Source organism: Triticum dicoccoides, chromosome 6A (assembly GCF_002162155.2).
Source record: "Triticum dicoccoides isolate Atlit2015 ecotype Zavitan chromosome 6A, WEW_v2.0, whole genome shotgun sequence".
In the NCBI taxonomy this organism is placed as follows: Eukaryota; Viridiplantae; Streptophyta; class Magnoliopsida; order Poales; family Poaceae; genus Triticum; species Triticum dicoccoides.
This window is the reverse complement of record NC_041390.1, coordinates 629663112-629687317: the sequence shown is the minus strand read 5'-3', so window position 1 is coordinate 629687317 and position 24206 is coordinate 629663112. Positions and strand designations below refer to the sequence as shown.

Genomic DNA, 24206 nt, shown 5'->3' with positions numbered 1-24206 from the left:
ACTCCGATTGTCGGAGAGGTATCTCTGGGCCCTCTCGATAATACACATCACTTAAGCCTTGCAAGCATTGCAACTAATAAGTTAGTTGCGGGATGATGTATTACGAAACGAGTAAAGAGACTTGCCGGTAACAAGATTGAACTAGGTATTGAGATACCGACGATCGAATCTCGGGCAAGTAACATACCGATGACAAAGGGAACAACGTATGTTGTTATGCGGTCTGACCGATAAAGATCTTCGTAGAATATGTGGGAGCCAATATGAGCATCCAGGTTCTGCTATTGGTTATTGACCGGAGACATGTCTTGGTCATGTCTACATAGTTCTCGAACCCGTAGGGTCCGCACGCTTAAAGTTTCGGTGACGATTGTATTATGAGTTTATGTGATTTGATGTATCGAAGGTAGTTCGGAGTCCCGGATGAGATCAGGGACATGACGAGGCGTCTCGAAATGGACGTAAAGATCGATATATTGGATGACTATATTCGGACATCGGAAAGGTTCCGAGTGATTCGGGTATTTTCAGGGGTACCGGGGAGTTACGAGAATATGAGGAAGAAGTAATGGGCCTTGTCGGTGTCAAAACCGGCGGATCTCGGGTAGGGGGCACCGAACTGTGTGTCTAGGCCGGATGGTAACAGGAGACAGGGGACACGAAGTTTTACCCAGGTTCGGGCCCTCTCGATGGAGGTAAACCCTACGTCCTGCTTGATTAATATTGATGATATGGTTAGTACAAGAGTAGATCTACCACAAGATCGAGGAGGCTAAACCCTAGAAGCTAGCCTATGGTATGATTGTTGATGTGTATGTTGTCCTACGGACTAAAACCCTCCGGTTTATATAGACACCGGATAGGGTTAGGGTTACATAGAGTCGGTTACAATGGTAGGAGATCTTCATATCCGTATCTCCAAGCTTGCCTTCCACGCCAAGGAAAGTCCCTTCCGGACGCGGGACGGAGTCTTCAATCTTGTATCTTCATTGTCCAGGAGTCCGGCTGAAGGTATAGTCCGGCCATCCGGACACCCCCTAATCCAGGACTCCCTCAGTAGCCCCTGAACCAGGCTTTAATGACGACGAGTCCGGTGCGCATATTGTCTTCGGCATTGCAAGGCGGGTTCCTCCTCCAAGTACTTCATAGAAGATTTTGAACACAAAGATAGTGTCTGGCTCTGAAAAATAAGTTTCCACATATTGCCATAGACAAAATAATATTTACACAAATCTAATCTGCTGACGTATTCCGTAGTGTGACATCACACCACGGCCAAGCTTTTATTCGAACCGTTTTACTGTCCCTCAGCGCATTATGCGAGGCGGTTTCCTTGGCACGTCTTGTTAAAGCAGAGATCGTGTCCCCTTATTCCGGGATTCTCATCAGTACGGGCGTGGGTAACCCAACCGCGCCATCGATTACGGCACTTGGAGATAAGCGAGTTTTATCAGGCTGGTGGGGACATGTAGCTGCGTCCACCCATATAAGGGGATAAAGATCCACCTTTTCACCTACGCCTTCTTCCTCCTTCGCCTATCCATTCTTGCGCACTCGAGCTCCAGCGCCCAAGTCCGCACACCCAACCTCAACCTTCTCCAGCCATGTCCGGAGCGGGAGGCAAGTGGATGGTCTCCTCCGTCACGGAGGGACATATCAAAAAGTTGAGGAAGGCTGGATACCTGTCTAACGACATCGCGTACCGGCTCCCCGAAAAGGGGCAGCTCATCCCCACCCCTAGGCCCCATGAGAGGGTGGTGTTCCTCACCCATTTCCTCCGCGGACTGGGCTTCCCTCTCCACCCATTTGTCCGGGGGCTCATGTTCTACTATGGCCTGGATTTCCACGATCTGGCCCCGAACTTCGTCCTCAACATCTCGGCGTTTATCGTCGTGTGCGAGGCCTTCCTCCGCATCCGCCCCCATTTCGGGCTCTGGCTCAAGACTTTCAACGTCAAGCCGAAGGTGGTGTGCGGCAGCCAGGCGGAGTGCGGAGGCGCCATGGTGGGAAAGATGGCCAACGTACTCTGGCTCGAGGGCTCCTTTGTGGAGACCCTATAGGGATGGCAATCAGGGTGGTTTTACATCACCGAGCCGCGCGACGCCGAATGGGTCGCACCCCCCGAGTTCCGGTCCGGACCCCCAACGCGGCTCACGTCCTGGAAAGAGACGGGCCTGTCATGGGGTAAAAAAGGAGAGCTAACCAGACTCCAAACATGTGTCAAAACCTTGGTGGACAAGAAGCTCAAACTTGTCAACGTAGTCCAGGTTATGCTCATCCGCTTGATCCTCCCGTGCCAACAACGGGCTATCAACCTGTGGGAGTTCGACCTGGCGCGGCACCAAACTCTGAGCAGGCTCTTCGACACGACGTACGAAGATGCCTGGAAGGTGCTTTTCAAGGGCGCCGAGGCTCCCGCATCCGCTACTGAGGATCACGGATTCAGTGCGCAGCGTCACGCTCTCGCGGTAACCTGTTTTTTCCTTTTACAGGGTATCAGTTTTTCATAGTTTGACTCCATGGGGGATCTAAACTCCCTTTACCTTTGACAGGATTGGCAGGTGACCTCCGGACAGATTAACTGTCCGGCTCCTTTGCCCGAAGGCCCAGCGGATGCTCGCTTGGCGAAGCTGCTGGTTTCGGCACCCTATGTGGTGCCGGAGAAGAAGGTCAAGAAGAAGGCCACGGGGACTCGAAAGAGTGCCCGACGCCCGGGGGTGTCGGATTCATAATCCGACGAATCCAAGACGCACTCCTCCCGCGAAGACGAGGAGGAGGAAGAAGAGACCCCTCCCCCTCCAGCGGGGGAAGAGAAGAAAAGGAAGGTTGTCCCAACTGGGGAGGCCGAAGGGTCCAAGAAGGGGAAAACCCTTCCTCCGGACTGCTCCACCGACGCCGACGGCGCCAGAGAGGAGTGGGCGCCTAGGGCCAAGCCCCTGGCCAAATCGTAAGTATCCGGATACCAGAGTAATTCATAGTATTCGTTTATTGCGTAGCTTTCCTTACGTCGAATATGTTTATGCAGCCCGCCCAAAGACCGGCTCGACGCGTCGTTGAGCGGCTCACTGGACTCGTCGGATGTGAACTCGCTTCCAACGGCTTCCTCCCCCCGCCCTACGGACGACACCGAAGTGTTGTCTCAACAGGTTCCAAGCCAGGAGGAGGTGGTCCTGGAGGCGCCACAAGGCGACCTCCCGGACTCCAGGAGTAAAGGGGATGAAACCCCTCGGGGCTCCAAGTCCGGCTCTAGGCCGGACACCGCTTCGGAACCTTCAGAGGTTCCAGAGTCCAGCGGGGGACCTCCTTCCAAGAGGAGCAAGTCCGCCGTGTTGGTGGCCCCCGTCCAACCGGAGGCGCCGGACAATATGTTGGAGGCGCTCCAAGGTGCCTCCATCGACGAGGAGCACCGCGCTATTATGAGTGCGGTGGTCCAGAAGGTTCAGTCCGCCAAGAGGGGACTGACTGAAGCTTGTACTAGCCTTTTAATAGGCTTTGAGGTAAGTAAAGAATGTGTAAATAATATTACCGCATAGACAGTAGCCCCTGATGCTCTATTTGGCGTTCGGGAAGAAAAGCCGAATAGAGGATCAAATAGAATTTGCAGGAGTCTAACAAAAATGAGTCAATATGCATATGCAGGCTTCCCTGCTTGCGTCCGCCGCACTGACTGCGGAAGTGGACACGCTAAAGCAGAACCTCGAGTGGTCCGAGCAAGAGCTTGAACGTGCCAAGAAGCAGCTCGAGGACAATGAAGGTAAGAAATACCTTGGTAAAAATATATATAAAAAGGTGCAATTGCAAAGAATGATAGGATTATCGTGGCTATTTTAGGGGCCACGTCCGAAGTGGCGACCCTTAAGCAAGCGCTGGTCGAGGCCGAGAAGAGGGCGGCCTCGGAGCGCACCGAGCGGGAGAAGTATGAGGCCGAGGATGGCAAGGTGTGGCAAGAGCTCCAGGCTCTCATGGAAAAACATGAGAGTTTAGAGCTTGACTCGAAGACGCAAGCGTCCGAGCTCGCGGTGGCTATTGAAAATGCTAAATCTGCCAAGGCCGAATCCCAGAAGACCCTCCAGGAGTTGGATGAGGTGAAGAAGATAGCGGCGGGCAAGGCATTCTTTATGCAAAGCAAACACATAAACGTGAGTTACTTGTTACTTACCCGAATCCGGAGCTCTCCAGGAGCGTTCGCAGATCTTCCCCGGAGTGTATCCGATGCCGCCGCATTCTATTGAGCCGAGGAGGGCAGCTCGACGGAGAAGGTGTTCTGGTCTTAGTACGCTGAGGCCGGACACCCCGTGCCCCTGAGCGACCAGCTGAAGCAACTGGTCGAGCTCCACAAGGCGGCCGAACATGCCATGAAGGGCCTCATTGTTCGGCTGTGACCTGGAGGGGCCCTGCCTGGGAGCTATTTCGGGCTGGTACGGCGGTTGGTGGAGGCCTGTCCAAGGCTTGAAGTCATCAAGCGCTCCGTCTGCATTGAAGGTGCCCGTAGGGCCCTTGCCCGTGCTAAGGTGCACTGGGGCAAGCTGGATGCTGAGAAGCTGGTGAAGGACGGGCCACCGTCGGGGAAAGAGCATCGCAAGCCCGAGAATTACTATAAGGATGTTATGAAGGGTGCCCGCCTTGTGGCGGATGAATGTTCTAGGGATGTAATTTTTGAGTGAGACTTGCTCATTTTGTCCTGTGCGCTGAAAACTTGTTTATATGCGCTAAGCAATGCTGTTGGAATTTAAAATATTATCTTTTGTGCGGCTGTTTATCAATTCTGAGAGATGGCAAGTCGTCGGCTTCTGCCCCCGTGCCGCTAGTGCTGGGGTGTTCGGGGATAAACCTGAGCGCTCTTTTTCCCATGTTTGGGTCCTTCGAGGGAGGCGCTCAGCCCAACGAACAAGGCAATCGGACTATAATGCATGAACACTCTCACTTAGCCATAGAATTCTATATTTTAAATTTTGGCGAAGCCCCTGGTATTCGGAAGACTGAGTTCGGGGCGCTATCCACGCCTTGGCCGGACACAGCCGGCTCCTCGCCCTAAGCGGCATAAGTCTTTAGGGACTCGAAAAAACCTCTCGAACAGCGACCAGCTCTCGCTTCATCATGACAGTCAGTTTTAGCTTTCTGCACTGAGGTGCTCGACCCAGCTCAACTGGGGTACAATTGCAGTGGTTCTCCTAGTGCTACCTTAGCCGATATAGCGGAACGTAAGGCACCAAAACATAGGAGCCGGGCAAACCCAACTATTGACCCAAGACATGATTCGGAGCCGATGCATATAATGTTATAAGTTCGGGGTGCCGCACTTGTTAAAGTGTTCGGACTTCTCACACCATATTGAGGGGTACTAAAGCCCCTGGCGTATTTTGGCCGTACCAACGTGTACGGGTGCAACATGTCGTTAAGGAACATATATAAAGAAAAAAGGTAATGCAAAAATAGACGAAAGCTATGCATTGTTTATTAAAAAGGGCTGCGATCAAAGCAGAACGATACAAATAATGTGATAAGTGGAAGGTTGGACTAGTTAACATGTCCGTTCCAGGGGCAAGCTGCGGAATAGTATGCGGAACGGGTATACTGCTCGTGATAGAGACCACCTGGGAGTTCCGTAATGCGGCGTGGCTTGTCTGCTTCCCTGGTTCTTGCATCGTTTGTGCGGCAATTGAACTGCCGAACAGGCCTTCCGAAGGATGGAGTCCTGAAAGTAAGAGAAAATTAAAAAATCGGCAGCCCCTGGTACGGTTTAAGCCGTGTTTTGGCTGTGCCGTGATGGTGCCCCTCCCCCTGTGCCCATGGTATCGTAGTTATGTACGCGAAGTACTGGCGTCGCCTTTTTGCGAGGGTTGGGGTTGGGGCCGCATTGCTACGCCTGCTCGGATCGTGCCAGGCGGTCTTGTTGTAGGTTACTCCGGGCGCGCTTGACGGTGTCCGGTCGTTTAGTGGCCGGACTGGAGAACTGCCTGGAGAGGCTGCTTTGAACTTCCGCTGCAAGGGCCGCCGTGTGCTCCTCCGTTCGGAGGGAGCGTTCGGTGTTTCCATTGACCGTAATTACTCCTTGAGGGCCTGGCATCTTGAGCTTAAGGTATGCGGTATGCGGTACTGCGTTGAACTTAGCGAATGCGGCTCGCCCGAGCAGTGCGTGATAGCCACTGCGAAATGGGACTATGTCGAAGATTAACTCCTCGCTTCGGAAATTATCCGGAGATCCGAAGACCACTTCAAGTGTGACTGAGCCTGTACAATTGGCCTCTACACCTGGTATTACGCCTTTAAAGGTCGTTTTGGTGGGCTTAATCCTCGAGGGATCTATGCCCATTTTCCGCACTATATCCTGGTAAAGCAGGTTTAGGATGCTGCCGCCGTCCATGAGGACTCTAGTGAGATGAAATCCTTCAGTAATTGGGTCTAGAACCAATGCAGCGAATCCGCCGTGACGGATGCTAGTGGGATGGTCCCTTCGATCAAAGGTGATCGGGCAGGAGGACCATGGGTTGAACTTTGGGGCGACTGGCTCTACCGCGTATACGTCCCTTAACGCACGCTTCCGCTCCCTTTTGGGGACATGGGTTGCGTATATCATGTTCACCGTCCGCACTTGTGGGGGAAAACCCTTCTGTCCACTGTTGTTCGGCGGCCGGGGCTCCTCGTCGTCATCGCTATGCAGCCCCTTGTCTTCATTTTCGGTGTTTATCTTGCCTGCTTGCTTGAACACCCAACAATCCCTGTTGGTGTGATTGGCTGGCTTTTCGGGGGTGCCATGTATCTGGCACGAGCGGTCGAGTATTCGGTCCAAACTGGACGGACCCCTAGGATTCCTTTTGAATGGGCTTTTCCGCTGACCGGATTTAGAGCCTCTGAATCCGGCATTAACTATCGTATCCTCAGCATTGTCGCCGTTAATGCGGCACTTCTGCTTGTTGCGACGCGACCTGCCACTACTGTCCCTCGTGTCCGAATTACCAGGGTTCTTGGTCATATTGTTGCTACGAGCAAGCCAGCTGTCTTCTCCCACGCAAAAGCGGGTCATGAGTGTCGTGAGTGCTGCCATAGATTTCGGCTTTTCCTGTCCAAGGTGCCGGGCCAGCCACTCATCACGGATATTGTGTTTGAAGGCTGCTAGGGCCTCAGCGTCCGGACAGTCGACTATTTGATTTTTCTTTGTTAGGAACCGTGTCCAGAATTGCCTGGCCACTTCCTCTGGCTGCTGAATGACGTGACTTAGGTCATCGGCGTCTGGGGGTCGCACGTAAGTGCCCTAGAAATTTTCGAGGAATGCGTCTTCCAGGTCCTCCCAACAACTGATTGATCCTGTTGGCAAGTTGTTAAGCCAATGTCGAGCTGGTTCTTTAAGCTTGAGTGGGAGGTATTTGATGGTGTGGAAATCATCGCCGCTGACCATGTGGATATGAAGGAGATAATCCTCGATCCATACCGCAGGATCTGTTGTGCCATCATATGATTCGATGTTTATAGGTTTGAGACCCTCGGGGATTTGATGATCCATTATTTCGTCTGTAAAGCAGAGTGGGTGTGCGGCGCCTCTGTATTGGGCTATATCATGACGTAGCTCCAATGAGCCTTGTCTACTGTGTTCGGCCCCGCCGAATTTGTGGCCGGTGTGACGGTTACCGTCTCGAGCCGTGGGGTGCCCATGCGATCCGTAGATCGATCTTGTTTGCCTTGCCTTGTCCTCCAACATGTCTCGTAAGTCCGGCGCATATTCCTGCGCCTTGGTACGGGGTGCGGCTTGAGTGGAGGGCTGAGAGGCCTCTCTGTCGCGACCACGAGGTGGCCGGTCGGCCGCATCAAGTGCTTCCTCCTCTAATCGGGGTAGCAACCTACGCTTTGGGTAGCTCTTGGAGGGGCATTCGAGTTTATGCTCTTCGTCCGTAAGGACTTCAGTCCATCTGTCGACTAGCAAATCTTGATCAGCCCTAAGCTGTTGCTGTTTTTCCTTGAGGCTTCTTGCCGTGGCCATAAGCCTGCGTTGAAAACGCTTTTGCTCGATGGGATCCTCTAGCACGACGAATTCGTCGTCGTCGAGGCTTGCCTCGTCTTCGGAGGGAGGCATATAATTATCGTCCTCGACCTCTCTGTCTGCCGCTCTCTCGTGAGGGCTGGTTTCTCCATCCTCCTGTGCTAAATCTTGCTGGAGGGGGTTTTCTTCGGCGCTTTCCGGAGTATTATTATCTCCCGTGCTGGAATCACCGTGTTTGTTTTGGCGGGATTTTGAGCGGCGCCGCTGAGCCGGCGCTTGGGCTGTTTCTTGGAGGGGTCATCCTCCGTTGTTCCATTGCCATCTCCCTCTTTTGGGGTGTCCACCATGTATATGTCATATGACGAGGTGGTTTTCCAGGGCCTAGTAGGTGCTGGTTCTTCATCATCTCCTTCATCGGCGTCCATACCGTCGATATCTTCGGAGTTGAAGTCGAGCATGTCGGTTATTTCGTCGACAGTGGCTACAAAGTGGGTGATCGGTGGGCTTTGAATTTCTTCATCATCCGTACCCCAACCTTCCTGACCGTAGTCCGGCCAGGGCTCTCCTGATAAAGAGAGAGACTTCAGTGACTTCAGGATATCGCCAAAAGGCGAGTCCTGAAAGATGTCCGCGGCAGTGAACTCCATGATCGGCGCCCAATCGGATTCGATCGGCAGGGGCGCGGGGGGCTCGGAGTCCGGAGAGGAGTCCGGCTCCTTGGAGTCACGGGTCTCACAGAGTACGGGGCTGGTGCTTGGCTCAATCGCCGTTGGGGTTGCAGCCCCCGAGGTGGAGTCCAACCGCCCATCCTCGATCGGCGCAGTTGGCTCCGAATTAAGGGTCGGAGCCGATGCGGATGCGGCCTTCAGGGCACTGTTCGGCGGCAGAGCTAGATCATGCTCGTCATGACAGCACGGCGCGCTCGGCAGTGGCTCGAATCCGTCGAAGATCAAGTCCCCACGGATGTCAGCCGTGTAGTTTAAATTTCCGAATCTGACCTGACGGCCAGGGGCGTAGCTTTCGATCTGCTCCAGACAGCCAAGCGAATTGGCCCGCAGTGCGAAGCCGCCGAAGACGAAGATCTATCCGGGGAGGAAGATCTCACCCTGGATTGCATCGCTATCGATGATCGTAGGAGCCATCGAGCCTGACGGCGACGACACATAGGAACTCTCAATGAAAGCACCAATGTCGGTGTCAAAACCGTCGGATCTCGGGTAGGGGGTCCCGTACTATGCGTCTAGGCCGGATGGTAACAGGGGACAGGGGACACGAAGTTTTACCCAGGTCCGGGCCCTCTCGATGGAGGTAAACCCTACGTCCTGCTTGATTAATATTGATGATATGGGTAGTACAAGAGTAGATCTACCATGAGATCGAGGAGGCTAAACCCTAGAAGCTAGCCTATGGTATGATTGTTGATGTGTATGTTGTCCTACGGACTAAAACCCTCCGGTTTATATAGACACCAGATAGGGTTAGGGTTACATAGAGTCGGTTACAATGGTAGGATATCTTCATATCCGTATCGCCAAGCTTGCCTTCCACGCCAAGGAAAGTCCCTTCCGGACGCGGGACGGAGTCTTCAATCTTGTATCTTCATAGTCCAGGAGTCCGGCTGAAGGTATAGTCCGGCCATCCGGACACCCCCTAATCCAGGACTCCCTCAGGCCTCATGGGCCAAGTGGTGGAAGAGAGGAGGCAGGGCGCGCGGCCCCCCTAGCCCAAACCGAATTGGACTAGGGGCTGGCCCGCTTTCCTCCTTCTCCACCTTCACCTTCCTTCTCATTCCCCTCCTTCCTTTCCTCCTCCTAGTAGGAGTAGGAAAGGGGAGTCCTACTCCTACTAGGAGGAGGACTCCTCCTCATGGCGCGCCCATAGAGGGCCGGCCGGCCTCCCCCCTTGCTCCTTTATATACAGGGGCAGAGGGGCACCTCTAGACACACAAGTTGATCGTCCCTTAGCCGTGTGCCCCCTCCACCATAGTCCACATCGATAATACCGTAGCGGTGCTTAGGCGAAGCCCTGCGTCGGTAGAACATCAACATCGTCACCACGCCGTCGTGCTGACGAAACTCTCCCTCAACACTCGGCTGGATCGGAGTTCAAGGACGTCATCGGGCTGAACGTCTGCTGAACTCGGAGGTGTCGTGCGTTCGGTACTTGATCAGTCGGATCGTGAAGACGTACGACTACATCAACCGCATTGTGCTAACGTTTCCGCTTTCGGTCTACGAGGGTACGTGGACAACACTCTCCCCTCTCGTTGCTATGCATCACCATGATCTTGCGTGTGCGTAGGAATATTTTTGAAATTACTACGTTCCCCAACAGTGGCATCCGAGCCAGGTTTTATGCGTTGATGTTATATGCACGAGTAGAACACAAGTGAGTTGTGGGCGATATAAGTCATACTGCTTACCAGCATGTCATACTTTGGTTCGGCGGTATTGTTGGATGAAGCGGCCCGGAGCGACATTACGCGTACGCTTACGCGAGACTGGTTCTACCGACGTGCTTTGCACACAGGTGGTTGGCGGGTGTCAGTTTCTCCAACTTTAGTTGAACCGAGTGTGGCTACGCCCGGTCCTTGCGAAGGTTAAAACAGCACCAACTTGACAAACTATCGTTGTGGTTTTGATGTGTAGGTAAGAACGGTTCTTGCTAAAGCCCGTAGCAGCCACGTAAAACTTGCAACAAAAAAGTAGAGGACGTCTAACTTGTTTTTGCAGGGCATGTTGTGATGTGATATGGTCAAGACATGATGCTAAATTTTATTGTATGAGATGATCATGTTTTGTAACCGAGTTATCGGCAACTGGCAGGAGCCATATGGTTGTCGCTTTATTGTATGCAATGCAATTGTGCTGTAATGCTTTACTTTATCACTAAGCGGTAGCGATAGTCGTGGAAGCATAAGATTGGCGAGACGACAACGATGCTATGATGGTGATCAAGGTGTCGCGCCGGTGATGATGGTGATCATGATGTTGCTTCGGAGATGGAGATCACAAGCACAAGATGATGATGGCCATATCATATCACTTATATTGATTGCATGTGATGTTTATCTTTTATGCATCTTATCTTGCTTTGATTGACGGTAGCATTATAAGATGATCTCTCACTAAATTTCAAGATAAAAGTGTTCTCCCTGAGTATGCACCATTGCCAAAGTTCGTCGTGCCCAGACCCCACGTGATGATCGGGTGTGATAAGCTCAACGTCCATCTACAACGGGTGCATGCCAGTTTTGCACACGCATAATACTCAGGTTAAACTTGACGAGCCTAGCATATGCAGATATGGCCTCGAAACACTAAGACCGAAAGGTCGAGCGTGAATCATATAGTAGATATGATCAACATATTGATGTTCACCATTGAAAGCTACTCCATTTCACATGATGATCGGTTATGGTTTAGTTGATTTGGATCACGTGATCACTTAGAAGATTAGAGGCATGTCTTTCTAAGTGGGAGTTCTTAAGTAATATGATTAATTGAACTTAAATTTATCATGAACTTAGTACCTGATAGTATCTTGCTTGTCTATGTTTGATTGTAGATAGATGGCCCGTGCTGTTGTTCCGTTGAATTTTAATGCGTTCATTGAGAAAGCAAAGTTGAAAGATGATGGTAGCAATTACACGGACTGGGTCCGTAACTTGAGGATTATCCTCATTGTTGCACAGAAGAATTACGTCCTGGAAGCACCGCTAGGTGCCAGGCCTGCTGCTGGAGCAACACCAGATGTTATGAACGTCTGGCAGAGCAAAGCTGATGACTACTCGATAGTTCAGTGTGCCATGATTTACGGCTTAGAATAGGGACTTCAACGATGTTTTGAACGTCATGGAGCATATGAGATGTTCCAGGAGTTGAAGTTAATATTTCAAGCAAATGCCCGAATTGAGAGATATGAAGTCTCCAATAAATTCTATAGTTGCAAGAAGGAGGAGAATAGTTCTGTCAGTGAACATATACTCAAAATGTCTGGGTATCATAATCACTTGACTCAACTGAGAGTTAATCTTCCTGTTGATAGTGTCATTGACAGAGTTCTTCAATCACTGCCACCAAGCTACAAGAGCTTCATGATGAACTATAACATGCAAGGGATGGATAAGACAATTCCCGAGCTCTTCGCAATGCTAAAGGCTGTGGAGGTAGAAATCAAGAAGGAGCATCAAGTGTTGATGGTCAACAAGACCGCCAGTTTCAAGCAAAAGGGCAAAGGGAAGAAGAAGGGGAACTTCAAGAAGAATAGTAAGCAAGTTACTGCTCAGGAGAAGAAACCCAAATCTGGACCTAAGCCTGAAACTGAGTGCTTCTACTGCAAGCAGACTGGACACTGGAAGCAGAACTGCCCCAAGTATTTGGCGGATAAGAAGGATGGCAAAGTGAACAAAGGTATATTTGATATACAGATTATTGATGTGTATTTTACTAGTTTTCGTAGCAACCCCTCGGTTTTTGATACTGGTTCAGTTGCTAAGAGTAGTAACTCGAAATGGGAGTTGCAAAATAAACAGAGACTAGTTAAGGGTGAAGTGACGATGTGTGTTGGAAGTGGTTCCAAGATTGATATGATCATCATCGCACACTCCCTATACTTTCAGGATTAGTGTTGAACCTAAATAAATGTTATTTGGTGTTTGCGTTAAGCATAAATATGATTGGATCATGTTATTCATGTAAGTTAGAGAATAATTGTTGGAAATCATACATACTGATGTATGTGGTCCGATGAATATTGAGGCTCGTGGCAGGTATCATTATTTTCTGATCTTCACAAATGATTTGAGCAGATATGAGTATATCTACTTGATGAAACACAAGTCTGAAATATTTGAAAAGTTCAAAGAATTTCAGAGTGAAGTGGAGAATCATCGTAACAAAAATAAAAGTTTCTACGATATGATCGCAGAAGTAAAATATTTGAGTTACGAGTTTGGCCTTCAGTTAAAACAATGTGAAATAGTTTCACTACTCACGCCACCTGGAACACCACAGTGTAATGGTGTGTCCGAACGTCGTAACCGTGCTTTATTAGATATGGTGCGATCTATGATGTCTCTTACCGATTACCGCTATCGTTTTGGGGTTATGCATTAGAGACAGCTACATTCACGTTAAATAGGGCACCATCTAAATCCGTTGAGACGACACCGTATGAACTATGGTTTGGCAAGAAACCTAAGCTGTCATTTCTTAAAGTTTGAGGTTGCAATGCTTATGTGAAAAAAGTTTCAACCTGATAAGCTCAAACCCAAATCATAGAAGTGCATTTTCATAGGATAACCAAAAGAAAATGTTGGGTACACCTTCTATCACAGATCCGAAGGCAAGATATTCGTTGCTGATAATGGATCCTTTCTAGAGAAGGAGTTTCTCTCGAAAGAAGTGAGTGGGAGGAAAGTAGAACTTGATGAGGTAACTATACCTACTCCCTTATTGGAAAGTAGTTCATCACAGAAATCTATTCCTATGACTACTACACCAATTAGTGAGGAAGCTAATGATGATGATCATGTAACTTCAGATCAAGTTACTACCGAACCTCGTGGGTAAACCAGAGTGATATCCGCACCAGAGTGGTACGGTAATCCTATTCTAGAGGTCATGTTACTTGACCATGACGAGCCTACGAACTATGAGGAAGCGATGATGAGCCCAGATTCCGCGAAATGGCTTGAGGCCATGAAATCTGAGATGAGATCCATGTATGAGAACAAAGTATGGACTTTGATTGACTTGCCTAATGATCGACGAGCCATTAAGATTAAATGGATATTCAAGAGGAAGACGGACGCTGATAGTAGTGTCACTATCTACAAAGCTAGAATTATCGCAAAAAGGTTTTCGACAAGTTCAAGGTGTTGACTACGATGAGAGTTTCTCACTCGTATCTATGCTTAAGTCTGTCCGAATCATGTTAGCAATTGCCGCATTTTATGAAATCTGGCAAGTGGATAAACAAAACTGCATTCCTTAATGGATTTATTAAAGAAGAGTTGTATATAATGCAACCAGAAGATTTTGTCAATCCTAAAGGTACTAACAAAATATGCAAGCTCCAGCGATCCATCTATGGACTAGTGCAAGCATCTCGGAGTTGGAATATACGCTTTGATAAGTTGATCAAAGCATATAGTTTTATACATACTTGCGGTGAAGCCTGTATTTACAAGAAAGTGAGTGGGATCATTACAACATTTCTGATAAGTATATGTGAATGACATATTGTTGATCGGAGATAATGTAGAATTATTCTGCAAAGCATAAAGGAATGTTTGCAAAGAGTTTTTCAAAGAAAGACCTCGGTGAAACTGCTTACATATTGAGCATCAAGATCTATAGAGATAGATCAAGACGCTTGATAAAGTTTTTTAATGAGTACATACCTTGACAAGATTTTGAAGTAGTTCAAAATGGAACAGTCAAAAAGGAGTTCTTGCCTGTGTTACAAGGTGTGAAGTTGAGTAAGACTCAAAACCCGACCACGGCAGAAGATAGAGAGAGAATGAAAGTCATTCCCTATGCCTCAGCCATAGGTTCTATAAAGTTTGCCATGCTATGTATCAGACCTATTCTATACCCTGCCCTGAGTTTGACAAGGGAGTACAATAGTGATCTAGGAGTAGATCACTGGACATTGGTCAAAATTATCCTTAGTGGAATAAGGATATGTTTCTCGATTATGGAGGTGACAAAAGGTTCGTCGTAAAGGGTTACGTCGATGCAAGTTTTGACACTGATCCAGATGACTCTAAGTCTTAATCTGGATACATATTGAAAGTGGGAGCAATTAGCTAGAGTAGCTCAGTGCAGAGCATTGTTGACATAGAAATTTGCAAAATACATACGGATCTGAATGTGGCAGACCCGTTGACTAAACTTCTCTCACAAGCAAAACATGATCACACCTTAGTACTCTTTGGGTGTTAATCACATAGCGATGTGAACTAGATTATTGACTCTAGTAAACCCTTTGGGTGTTGGTCACATGTCGATGTGAACTATGTGTGTTAATCACATGGTGATGTGAACTATTGGTATTAAATCACATGGCGATGTGAACTAGATTATTGACTCCAGTGCAAGTGGGAGACTGAAGGAAATATGCCCTAGAGGCAATAATAAAGTTATTATTTATTTCCTTATATCATGATAAATGTTTATTATTCATGCTAGAATTGTATTAACCGAAAACATAATACATGTGCGAATACATAGACAAACAGAGTGTCACTAGTATGCCTCTACTTGACTAGCTCGTTGATCAAAGATGGTTATGTTTCCTAACCATAAACATGAGTTGTCATTTGATTAACGGGATCACATCATTAGGGGAATGATGTGATTGACTTGACCCATTCCGTTAGCTTAGCACTTGATCGTTTAGTTTGTTGCTATTGCTTTCTTCATGACTTATACATGTTCCTATGACTATGAGATTATGCAACTCCCGTTTACCGGAGGAACACTTTGTGTGCTACCAAATGTCACAACGTAACTGGGTGATTATAATGGTGCTCTACAGGTGTCTCCGAAGGTACTTGTTGGGTTGGCGTATTTCGAGATTAGGATTTGTCACTCCAATTGTCGGAGAGGTATCTCTGCGCCCTCTCGGTAATACACATCACTTAAGCATTGCAAGCATTGCAACTAATAAGTTAGTTGCGGGATGATGTATTACGGAACGAGTAAAGAGACTTGCTAGTAACGAGATTGAACTAGGTATTGAGATACCGACGATCGAATCTCGGGCAAGTAACATACCGATCACAAAGGGAACAACGTATGTTGTTATGCGGTCTGACCGATAAAGATCTTCGTAGAATATGGGAGCCAATATGAGCATCCAGGTTTCGCTATTGGTTATTGACCGGAGACATGTCTCGGTCATGTCTACATAGTTCTCGAACCCGTAGGGTCCGCACGCTTAAAGTTTCGGTGACGATTGTATTATGAGTTTATGTGATTTGATGTACCGAAGGTAGTTCGGAGTCCCAGATGAGATTGGGGACATGACGAGGAGTCTCGAAATGGTCGAGACGTAAAGATCGATATATTGGACGACTATATTCGAACATCGGAAAGGTTCGGAGTGATTCGGGTATTTTCGGCGGTACCGGGGAGTTACGGGAATACGAGGAAGAAGTAATGGGCCTCATGGGCCAAGTGGTGGAAGAGAGGAGGCAGGGCGCGCGGCCCTCCTAGCCCAAACCGAATTGGACTAGGGGGCCGGCCCCCCTTTCCTCCTTCTCCTCCTTCTCCTCCTTCCTTTCCTCCTCCTAGTAGGAGTAGGAAAGGGGAGTCCTACACCTAATAGGAGGAGGACTCCTCCTCCTAGCGCGCCCATAGAGGGCCGGCCGGCCTCCCCTTGCTCCTTTATATACAGGGGCAGGGGGGCACCTCTAAACACACAAGTTGATCAAGTTGATCGTCCCTTAGCCGTGTGCGGTGCCCCCCTCCACCATAGTCCACCTCGATAATACTGTAGCGGTGCTTAGGCAAAGCTCTGCGTCGGTAGAACATCAACATCGTCACCACGCCGTCGTGCTGACGAAACTCTCCCTCAACACTCAGCTGGATCGGAGTTCGAGGGACGTCATCGGGCTGAACGTCTGCTGAACTTGGAGGTGCCGTGCGTTCGGTACTTGATCAGTCGGATCGTGAAGACGTACGACTACATCAACCGCATTGTGCTAACGTTTCCGCTTTCGGTCTACGAGGGTACGTGGACAACACTCTCCCCTCTCGTTGCTATGCATCACCATGATCTTGCGTGTGTGTAGGAATTTTTTTTGAAATTACTACGTTCCCCAACAATTTCTTATTTAAGAGAAGACAATTGATGATCTTTTATCATAATATGTCTCACCACGTTTTTAGTAATAGCTAGTTATTGAAAATAAGACTAAGGGATGACCCATTAGAAATGTTTTTTTGTCATCTCTAAATCACATGCAAGACTTAAGATAAGATTATCTTATCAACCATTATACATGCCCTTAGGATTTTCCTGACTGACGGTTTCAGACTAACGTTCTCTTTAGGAAAGAAGAGGATTTTATTGCATGCATGTCTTTTCGATTGTGTCTTTCATGTGCGGGCCAGGTGCCTTCAGGAATCGGGATGCCCATCTCGCTCAAATAGCGTATAAGTTTCTTTTACGAGTGAATAGCATATAAGTTGTTTGACCATGCATGAACTATGACCCTTTTTAGGCTAGTCATAGTGGGAGTAACTTAGACTAGTGTTATGCATATGACACTAGTCTTTGTTACTAGCTTCATAGTGTAAAGTAACATATAAGTAGTATCATAGATGATGATATTTATTACATTATAGACTTATTTTGCTTTGGGTTACATTATGTTACAGTAGCATATTATGTTACTCCGAACACCTCTCTCCTCATTAATTCTATGCCACATAAGTAAACCTGTCTTCAAATGCGTTATGTTACTTGCTAAGTTACTCCCACTATGACCAGCCTTATGTGTTGGCAGATGCATCCGACATTGGAAATTGTGCTGGCATGAATTGTGATATTTTTCCGTAGGCTGGCATGTATGCCGCCTGATGGAACGTACCCGGACGCCGGTATGAACTTTGGCCTTAGCTTACATACATTTTGAGGGCGCGAACGAAATGCGTTGGCCGATTGGGCACACCTCTAATTTTGGGCGGACGCAGCTGGACACCGGCCCTTCAATTGGGAAAAGAATTCTATGAGACCAGGTCTCACGTGAGACACATTCTGATGGATGACACGTGGCATTTACAAATCACAAAACATCTCCCACCCCCACTTAAAATCAGAGAGGAGGAGAGAGATTAGATGCTTTGTGATTTGTGAATGCCACGTGTCATCCATCAGGACGGGCCTCATTTGCTAACCGTGAGACCTGGTCTCATATAATTTTTTTCCCTTCAACTGACCCAAACGGATACGAAGACGATCAAGACATCACGAAGTTGTCTCCTTGTAATCACCTAGGCTTCTTTGCTTCCACCAGTATTTGTTTCCATTGTATAAAAATCATGCTTCAACAAGTGTCGTATATGATTCCTTAATTTATGGTTGCAATTATCACATTTTCTTGCTTCCTACATAATTCAGTGAAGCTTTGTAATTCATCATTGACCACCTTTTCATCACACCCCTTGCCTGAAAGTACATTGACGGAATCGCTGATGAGATGGCCAAGGACGATGCCGCTAACAACAACGAGGAGATGGAGTCGATGCAGCCGAATGTGTGGCTGTCGGCCGGCTTGGTGCTCATGGCTGTGCTTGCCACTGGAACTCTGGGCCAGATCCAAGGAGAGAGAAAGCACATATGGCAAAGTGAACGTCGGTGTACCTTAACCACTGCGTAGGACGGTGCGATGAATGTTTTTATATTATACTTCCTTTTTTTCGGTTTATAGGGTTTATCTCAATTTTTTTTGTTTTTCCAATTTATAGGGCTCATTTCCATCTCATTTTTAGTTTTCGAGACGCATTAAATCTTTGCATGTAAGAATTAAAAAGGAACACACCAATGCATGTAAGGCTGCTCGTAATGGGAGTATCATGCTGGTTGTAATGGGAAGTATCATATACTAGTATCATGCATATGATACTACATCCGTAATGCATGGTATCATATGTTGGTATCATATATGACTACATTTATTGTCATGCATGACACAAAGTAGCACATCATTTAATATGATACGGTATCATGATATGATACTCAAGCCTCTCTTTCTTCATTTAATTCTATGTCACCTCATCAAAATTGCTTAGTTGGCGTGCATGATACTATCTATGATACTCCCATTACAACCAGCCTCATAAGTAGTATCATGCATGCCAACTAAGCAATTTTGATGAGGTAACATAGAATTAAATGAAGAAAGAGAGGCTTGAGTATCATATCATGATACCGTATCATATCAAATGATGTGCTACTTTGTGTCATGCATGGCAATAAATATAGTCCTCTATGATACCAACTTATGATACTATGCATTAGGCAGGTCATAGTGGGGAGTAACTTATACTAGTGTTATACATATGACACTAGTCTAAGTTACTATCTCCATAGTGCAAAGTAACATAATAGTAGTGTCATAGATGACTACATTTATTATCTTATAGACTCATACTTTCTCGGGAAGCGCTATGTTACAGTAACATATTATGTTACTCTAAACACCTCTCTCCTCATTAACTATGTGCCACATAAGCAAAAAAGTCTTGAAGTGCGTTATGTTACTACCTAAATTACTTCAACTATGACTAGCCTTAGGGACATAGTATCATAGACTAGTATCAACTAGTATATGATACTCTCCATTACAACTAGCCTAATGTTTCTACTTATCTAGTGGCCAAGCATGTATGCAATGCAATTAATTCAATTTAATGCATGAGTTTAATTGGGGTAGTTTTGTAAAGTACGAAATACATTCCTTCACTCACAAAATGCCTTGATTGATGAGATTTCAGATTTGAGCCTTATAAACCGGAAAAGAGGAAGTATGAGACGGAAACGAAGGGAGTACTAACCAGCTGCCGTATTTTTTTGGCAAATCTGGCCGTTTGCCGAAAGTAATGCCATATATGGCCCTTTGGCTAAACTATGTGCAAATATGGCCCCATGTCCGCGCCAAAAAGGATGGAGTCGAACCTGTGCAGGTCGGCGCCAGCAGAATCAAGCGCCGAAGCAAGGTCGGCACCGAGCTCCTTGGAGACGACCCCTCAGAGCATCTGACTGCAGAAATGTCTTAGCGCCGACCTGCACAAGTTCGGCGCCATCCTCTTTGGCGCCGACCTCAGTGGCCAAATTTGCAAATAGTTTCGTCTAAGGGCCGGACGTGACATTAGTTTCAATAAAGGGCCAGATTTGTCAAATAATACCCAGCTGCCGGAGAAATAGATGGAGGAAGCAGTTTCTTTTTGGTTGAACGACATATACATGGTCTCCGCTAGAGAGTGGAATTTCTACCATGCACAGGACCTCCCGTGCATGCATGCACATTTTTTTTAATTTTTTCTGTGGGCCCACTGACATGTGTTATTCTCTAGTCATTAAGTTTCATTCAAACAGATACTAGATGCCTACTATATTTTGAAATAAAAATTTGTTTTACTTTCTGTTTACACAAATATGTTTTTTCGGCAAAATCTTTAAAAACAAGACCAATATTGAATATGTTTTTTGAAATTAATTTTTTTGACAACTAAATCACTAGGCTTCAAACTTGTTTCATCAAAATTTGCTAATTCCATGGAAAAAGTTCAATAATGTTCCTGGTGACGTGGCCTTTGAAACAAAAACTTTCTTGAATATATTTCGATAAGATTTGAAATTTAAGTCTTCAAACATGATAAACATTATGAAACTATTAACCCCAAAAAAGATTATGAAACATTATGCAACCATCAACGATTTTTTTATTGTGAGTGACTGATTGATATGACCACATTGATGGGATACGGCAGATGGATTGAGCAATAATAAAAAAGTATGCATGCATGAAGGTGAATCTCCAACAAAATCCCGTGCATGGTATATATATGCTTTTCTCGTCTCCGCTAGCAATAAACGGCAATCAGCGTGATTTATGGGATGGAACATGCACCCGTTGGATGGAAAGAAAACTGAACGGACATGATGAAAACTACCCACCACACGGCTGCCAGGAAGCGTTTCCCAAAGGTACTCGTCACCCAGCCACCCTCCTCGACCCCCCGGCCGCTATGTCCCGCCGCAGCAGGAGCCCTGACACCGGCAGCCGCCTTTGCTGCGGCCTTAGCTTCCTCGGCCGCCAGACCGGCACCGACACCAACACCGGCATCCCTGATGACCCCATAACCCAGCAACGGATCTATGGTCCGGACAATCTAGGTCACTGGGACGACGAATCAGCGGCGGACCAAGATCTGGAACGGGGGATCGGAAAGGAGCTCCTCGCCAAGATCCGTTGCTGCTACGAGCGGGTGAAGATCGTCGACGAGGCTTTCTGCTTCGGCCTACTGGATCCGGTCTCCAACATCGTCGTCAGCGAAGCAATCGCACAATCCAAGCTGGAGCTGCCGGCGGAGGAGGAAGAGGAGGACTCGCATGGCCGGCGACGGCCGATACTACGGTGCATTTTCGAGCGGTCGCTGGACGGCCTCGTCGCCTTCCTGGTGGCCCTCTTCCCCTACCTCACCAACTACAGGGCTGTGTGGTATCTCAACAAGGCCGATCTGGACCCCCTCGTGGCGGCCGGCCTCGTCGTCAAGCACCGCGGGATGGAGCGGACCTTCGGGTTTCTGTCTGACACCACCGCGGCGGCCGTCGGAACGGCGCTCAGATGCGCTGCAGCCGCCGCCCAGCACCCCGACCCGCGCAAGTTTGCTCTGGGGTGGAAGCTGCTGTCCCCTTCTCTCTGCAAGGTCTCCGCCCTGTTTTCACCCCCCTACGCAGCCCGAGACCCCGCTCTGATCATCGACATCTGGTCATTACTTGAGCAACCTGAACCTCCTGCTCGGCTTGTCCTGGACGAAGCCTGGGGGCTTGCCTCTAAACGCCATGGCCATGGCAGCGACCTGAACAGCCATCATCCGGAGATGGAGATTCTGCAAGAAGCGCCGCTGCTGCCGACTCTGAGGCGTGTGCTTCTCGCCACCATCCATGGATACTATCTGGAGGCTCTTGCCTGGCTGCCCAAGGACAAGCTGCGGGGCTCGCATCAGTACTTTTACAGCTTGCTTCACGCCGGCCACTGCTACGGGCCGCTCGACCCCGTCTCCAACATCATTGTTAATACCCTCTGGCATGCCCAAGCCTACCCTCTAGCGCTAGAGAAAAAGCTCGAGATCGAGGCTATCAGCACCAGAGCCCTGCTGCGGATAGCACTCCGGTCCCTATATGGCCTCATCTCCTTCCTTTGCACCCGCCACCCCACCCTCACGCCGGGTGAAGCCATGCAACGACTGCAGCTGGCCGGGGCCTATCTCCAAAAGGCCGATGATCACGATGGTGGTGTCGAAGAAGCCGAAGCCTATGCGGCTGCTGCCAATGCCGCACGCCACCCCAAGCCTCTTGAGCAGGCCAACTTCCTCGGACCATCTAATTCCATGCTCAAAGGCTTCTCGGATCTCCCCGAGCACAATGAACCTGCCAACGTCCGCACGTTGTTTCCGGGCTACTTCCAAGCTCTTGCCAACTGCAAACCTGCACAAGAAATGAAAAACACCAACGTGTTAGGCCCGTGGGCTTACAATGATGTAATGAGAATGATAGGCAACTTCTGGAACGAGCACAACAGCGCCGTGGGAATGGCGAAATCGGCGACCGAGATGTACAACAAGAAAAGCCAGGTAATTTGCTTACTCTTTTACACAGATCGACTTGCTGGATGTACATCATCAAAACAATCTGCAACAACTTGATTGCTTGCAGGCACAGCCCAGCTATGAGGTCCATGTTGTCTGTGGTGTCAATGAGTATGCGGGTGGCCGTGCGAACCCAACGAAGCCCTTCGATGGCACGTGCCTTTGCTCCCACATCAACTTCCTCGCCACCCAGACCGCAGCAGGCACATCTCCAGAGCTCTTCTTTGCCGAGCGTAGCAACGTCGGCTCTGAGGAGGTGCTCTTGTGCTGCCCTGTGGCTATGCCACTTCCAGGCACTGGTATTATGCTATCTATCTATCTATCTATTTAGTTTTTATACAATCCAAAACTATATATATATATATATATATATATATATATATATATATATATATATATATATATATATATAATAAAGTCCATCGTTGCGTGTGTGTGTATGGCAGAGCAAGTCCGTTGCCTTTACTGTGAATCCAGAGGGAGGACCATCGTGCACCCGACCAAGGAGAGTTTCCTGGGACGTGACAGAGAGTTTGAGAAGATGTTCCGCGGCGAAGGAAAGCGCACCAACAATGAAATGATCTCTGACAGCTATTACATAACCTTCCGTTTGGATAATCTGGAGGAGGACCGGATCTACGGCGATTACAGCTGCGACAATGGAATCCAAGAGGACGTGCCATTTGATGACATAAATTAAGCACACGAATGCATGGCCCATCTGATGAAAACCAACATCTATTTATCAGTAACCTTTGTCGTCATATTGTATTTTGTTCCATCTAGAACCTTTATACTCCTCTATCTAATTAGTCATATGTCGGATCGATGCTAGCTGAACATTCGATTGATGCTTAAGCTGTCTTCCTCAAGTTTTGGCCAACATATTTCAGGTGGTGCGCGGATTGTTTGTTTCAGTTTGGGACCAAGCTGAGGCAAATCTGCTTTAATTTTTGTCTCTCTATGAGTAGTAGTAGTACCTTGCAGTTTTAGTCTAGATCTATCTTATTTTGCTGGCAGTATATATATTCTTTGCTGAAGGACTAGATGATCAAATGTTAGCCGAGGCAAAAACCCTAGATTGTTTTCTTGAAATAATGTCTTGCTGCAACCCGTTAGAAGCATCATAACTTGGTTTAGAGTTTCTGCTCTTGTACTGCAAAATTAATTTCTTTTGTTGTGCTGTTGGTGACATATGGCAAACTCCACACACGGCTTCCTAGATATTTCTCCCTCCGTCCTGAATTACTTGTCGTAGAACCGGGCAGAGGGAATACATACTACCCACTTAGAGCTACTAGACTCTCTATCTCTCTCTAGGAATTAGACACCACAAGGGTTATAACAATAGACACTTAGGCTACTATGTTGATTTTTACGAGTGCATGGAAGGGTTGAGCACGCAATGTAATCCATAGCTCACTGGGTCGCAGCAAGTTGGCTTCTCAGGGTGTGTTCGGATCCCCTCCAGCTTCACAAAACTCCTCAAATTTAGCTTCTCGATGTAGCTTCCCACTTCACCTGGCGAATCTCATCCGTTCTGCACCGAGTGCAGCTTCTCCCCCTCGCCACCTTTGGCTGGCAGCCCAACTGTGGAGACAGTTGGCCTTTTCATCGCCACTTTTGGCCCGCTGGAACCAGCCCTGTTCAGGATACTACTCTTGGCTCGTGTGAGGTGGCTCGGGCGTCAATGGCGTAGCCGCGTCGGGTTGGGCTTCTCCTGCCGGTGAGCTCGCTGCTCTTGGCTGGCGGCGAGAGAACTACCCCGAATGGACGGGATCTGGCGGGGATGGGCCTGGAACGGCTTGAGCTGTCACCAAATAGGAGCGGTGGCGGGCGACGGA

At 48.1% G+C, this 24206-nt stretch overlaps 1 protein-coding gene across 1 annotated transcript; it reads left to right on the top strand.

Annotated features, from left to right (window-relative positions):
- The first annotated feature begins 20739 nt into the window (after positions 1-20739).
- On the top strand, positions 20740-23160 carry LOC119316198. The gene is made up of 3 exons (XM_037590522.1): positions 20740-22347; positions 22430-22661; positions 22809-23160. Exons 1-3 carry the CDS (start codon positions 20740-20742, stop codon positions 23060-23062), a joined length of 2094 nt encoding a protein of 697 aa, XP_037446419.1. The 3' UTR covers positions 23063-23160.
- Positions 23161-24206: the final 1046 nt, after the last annotated feature.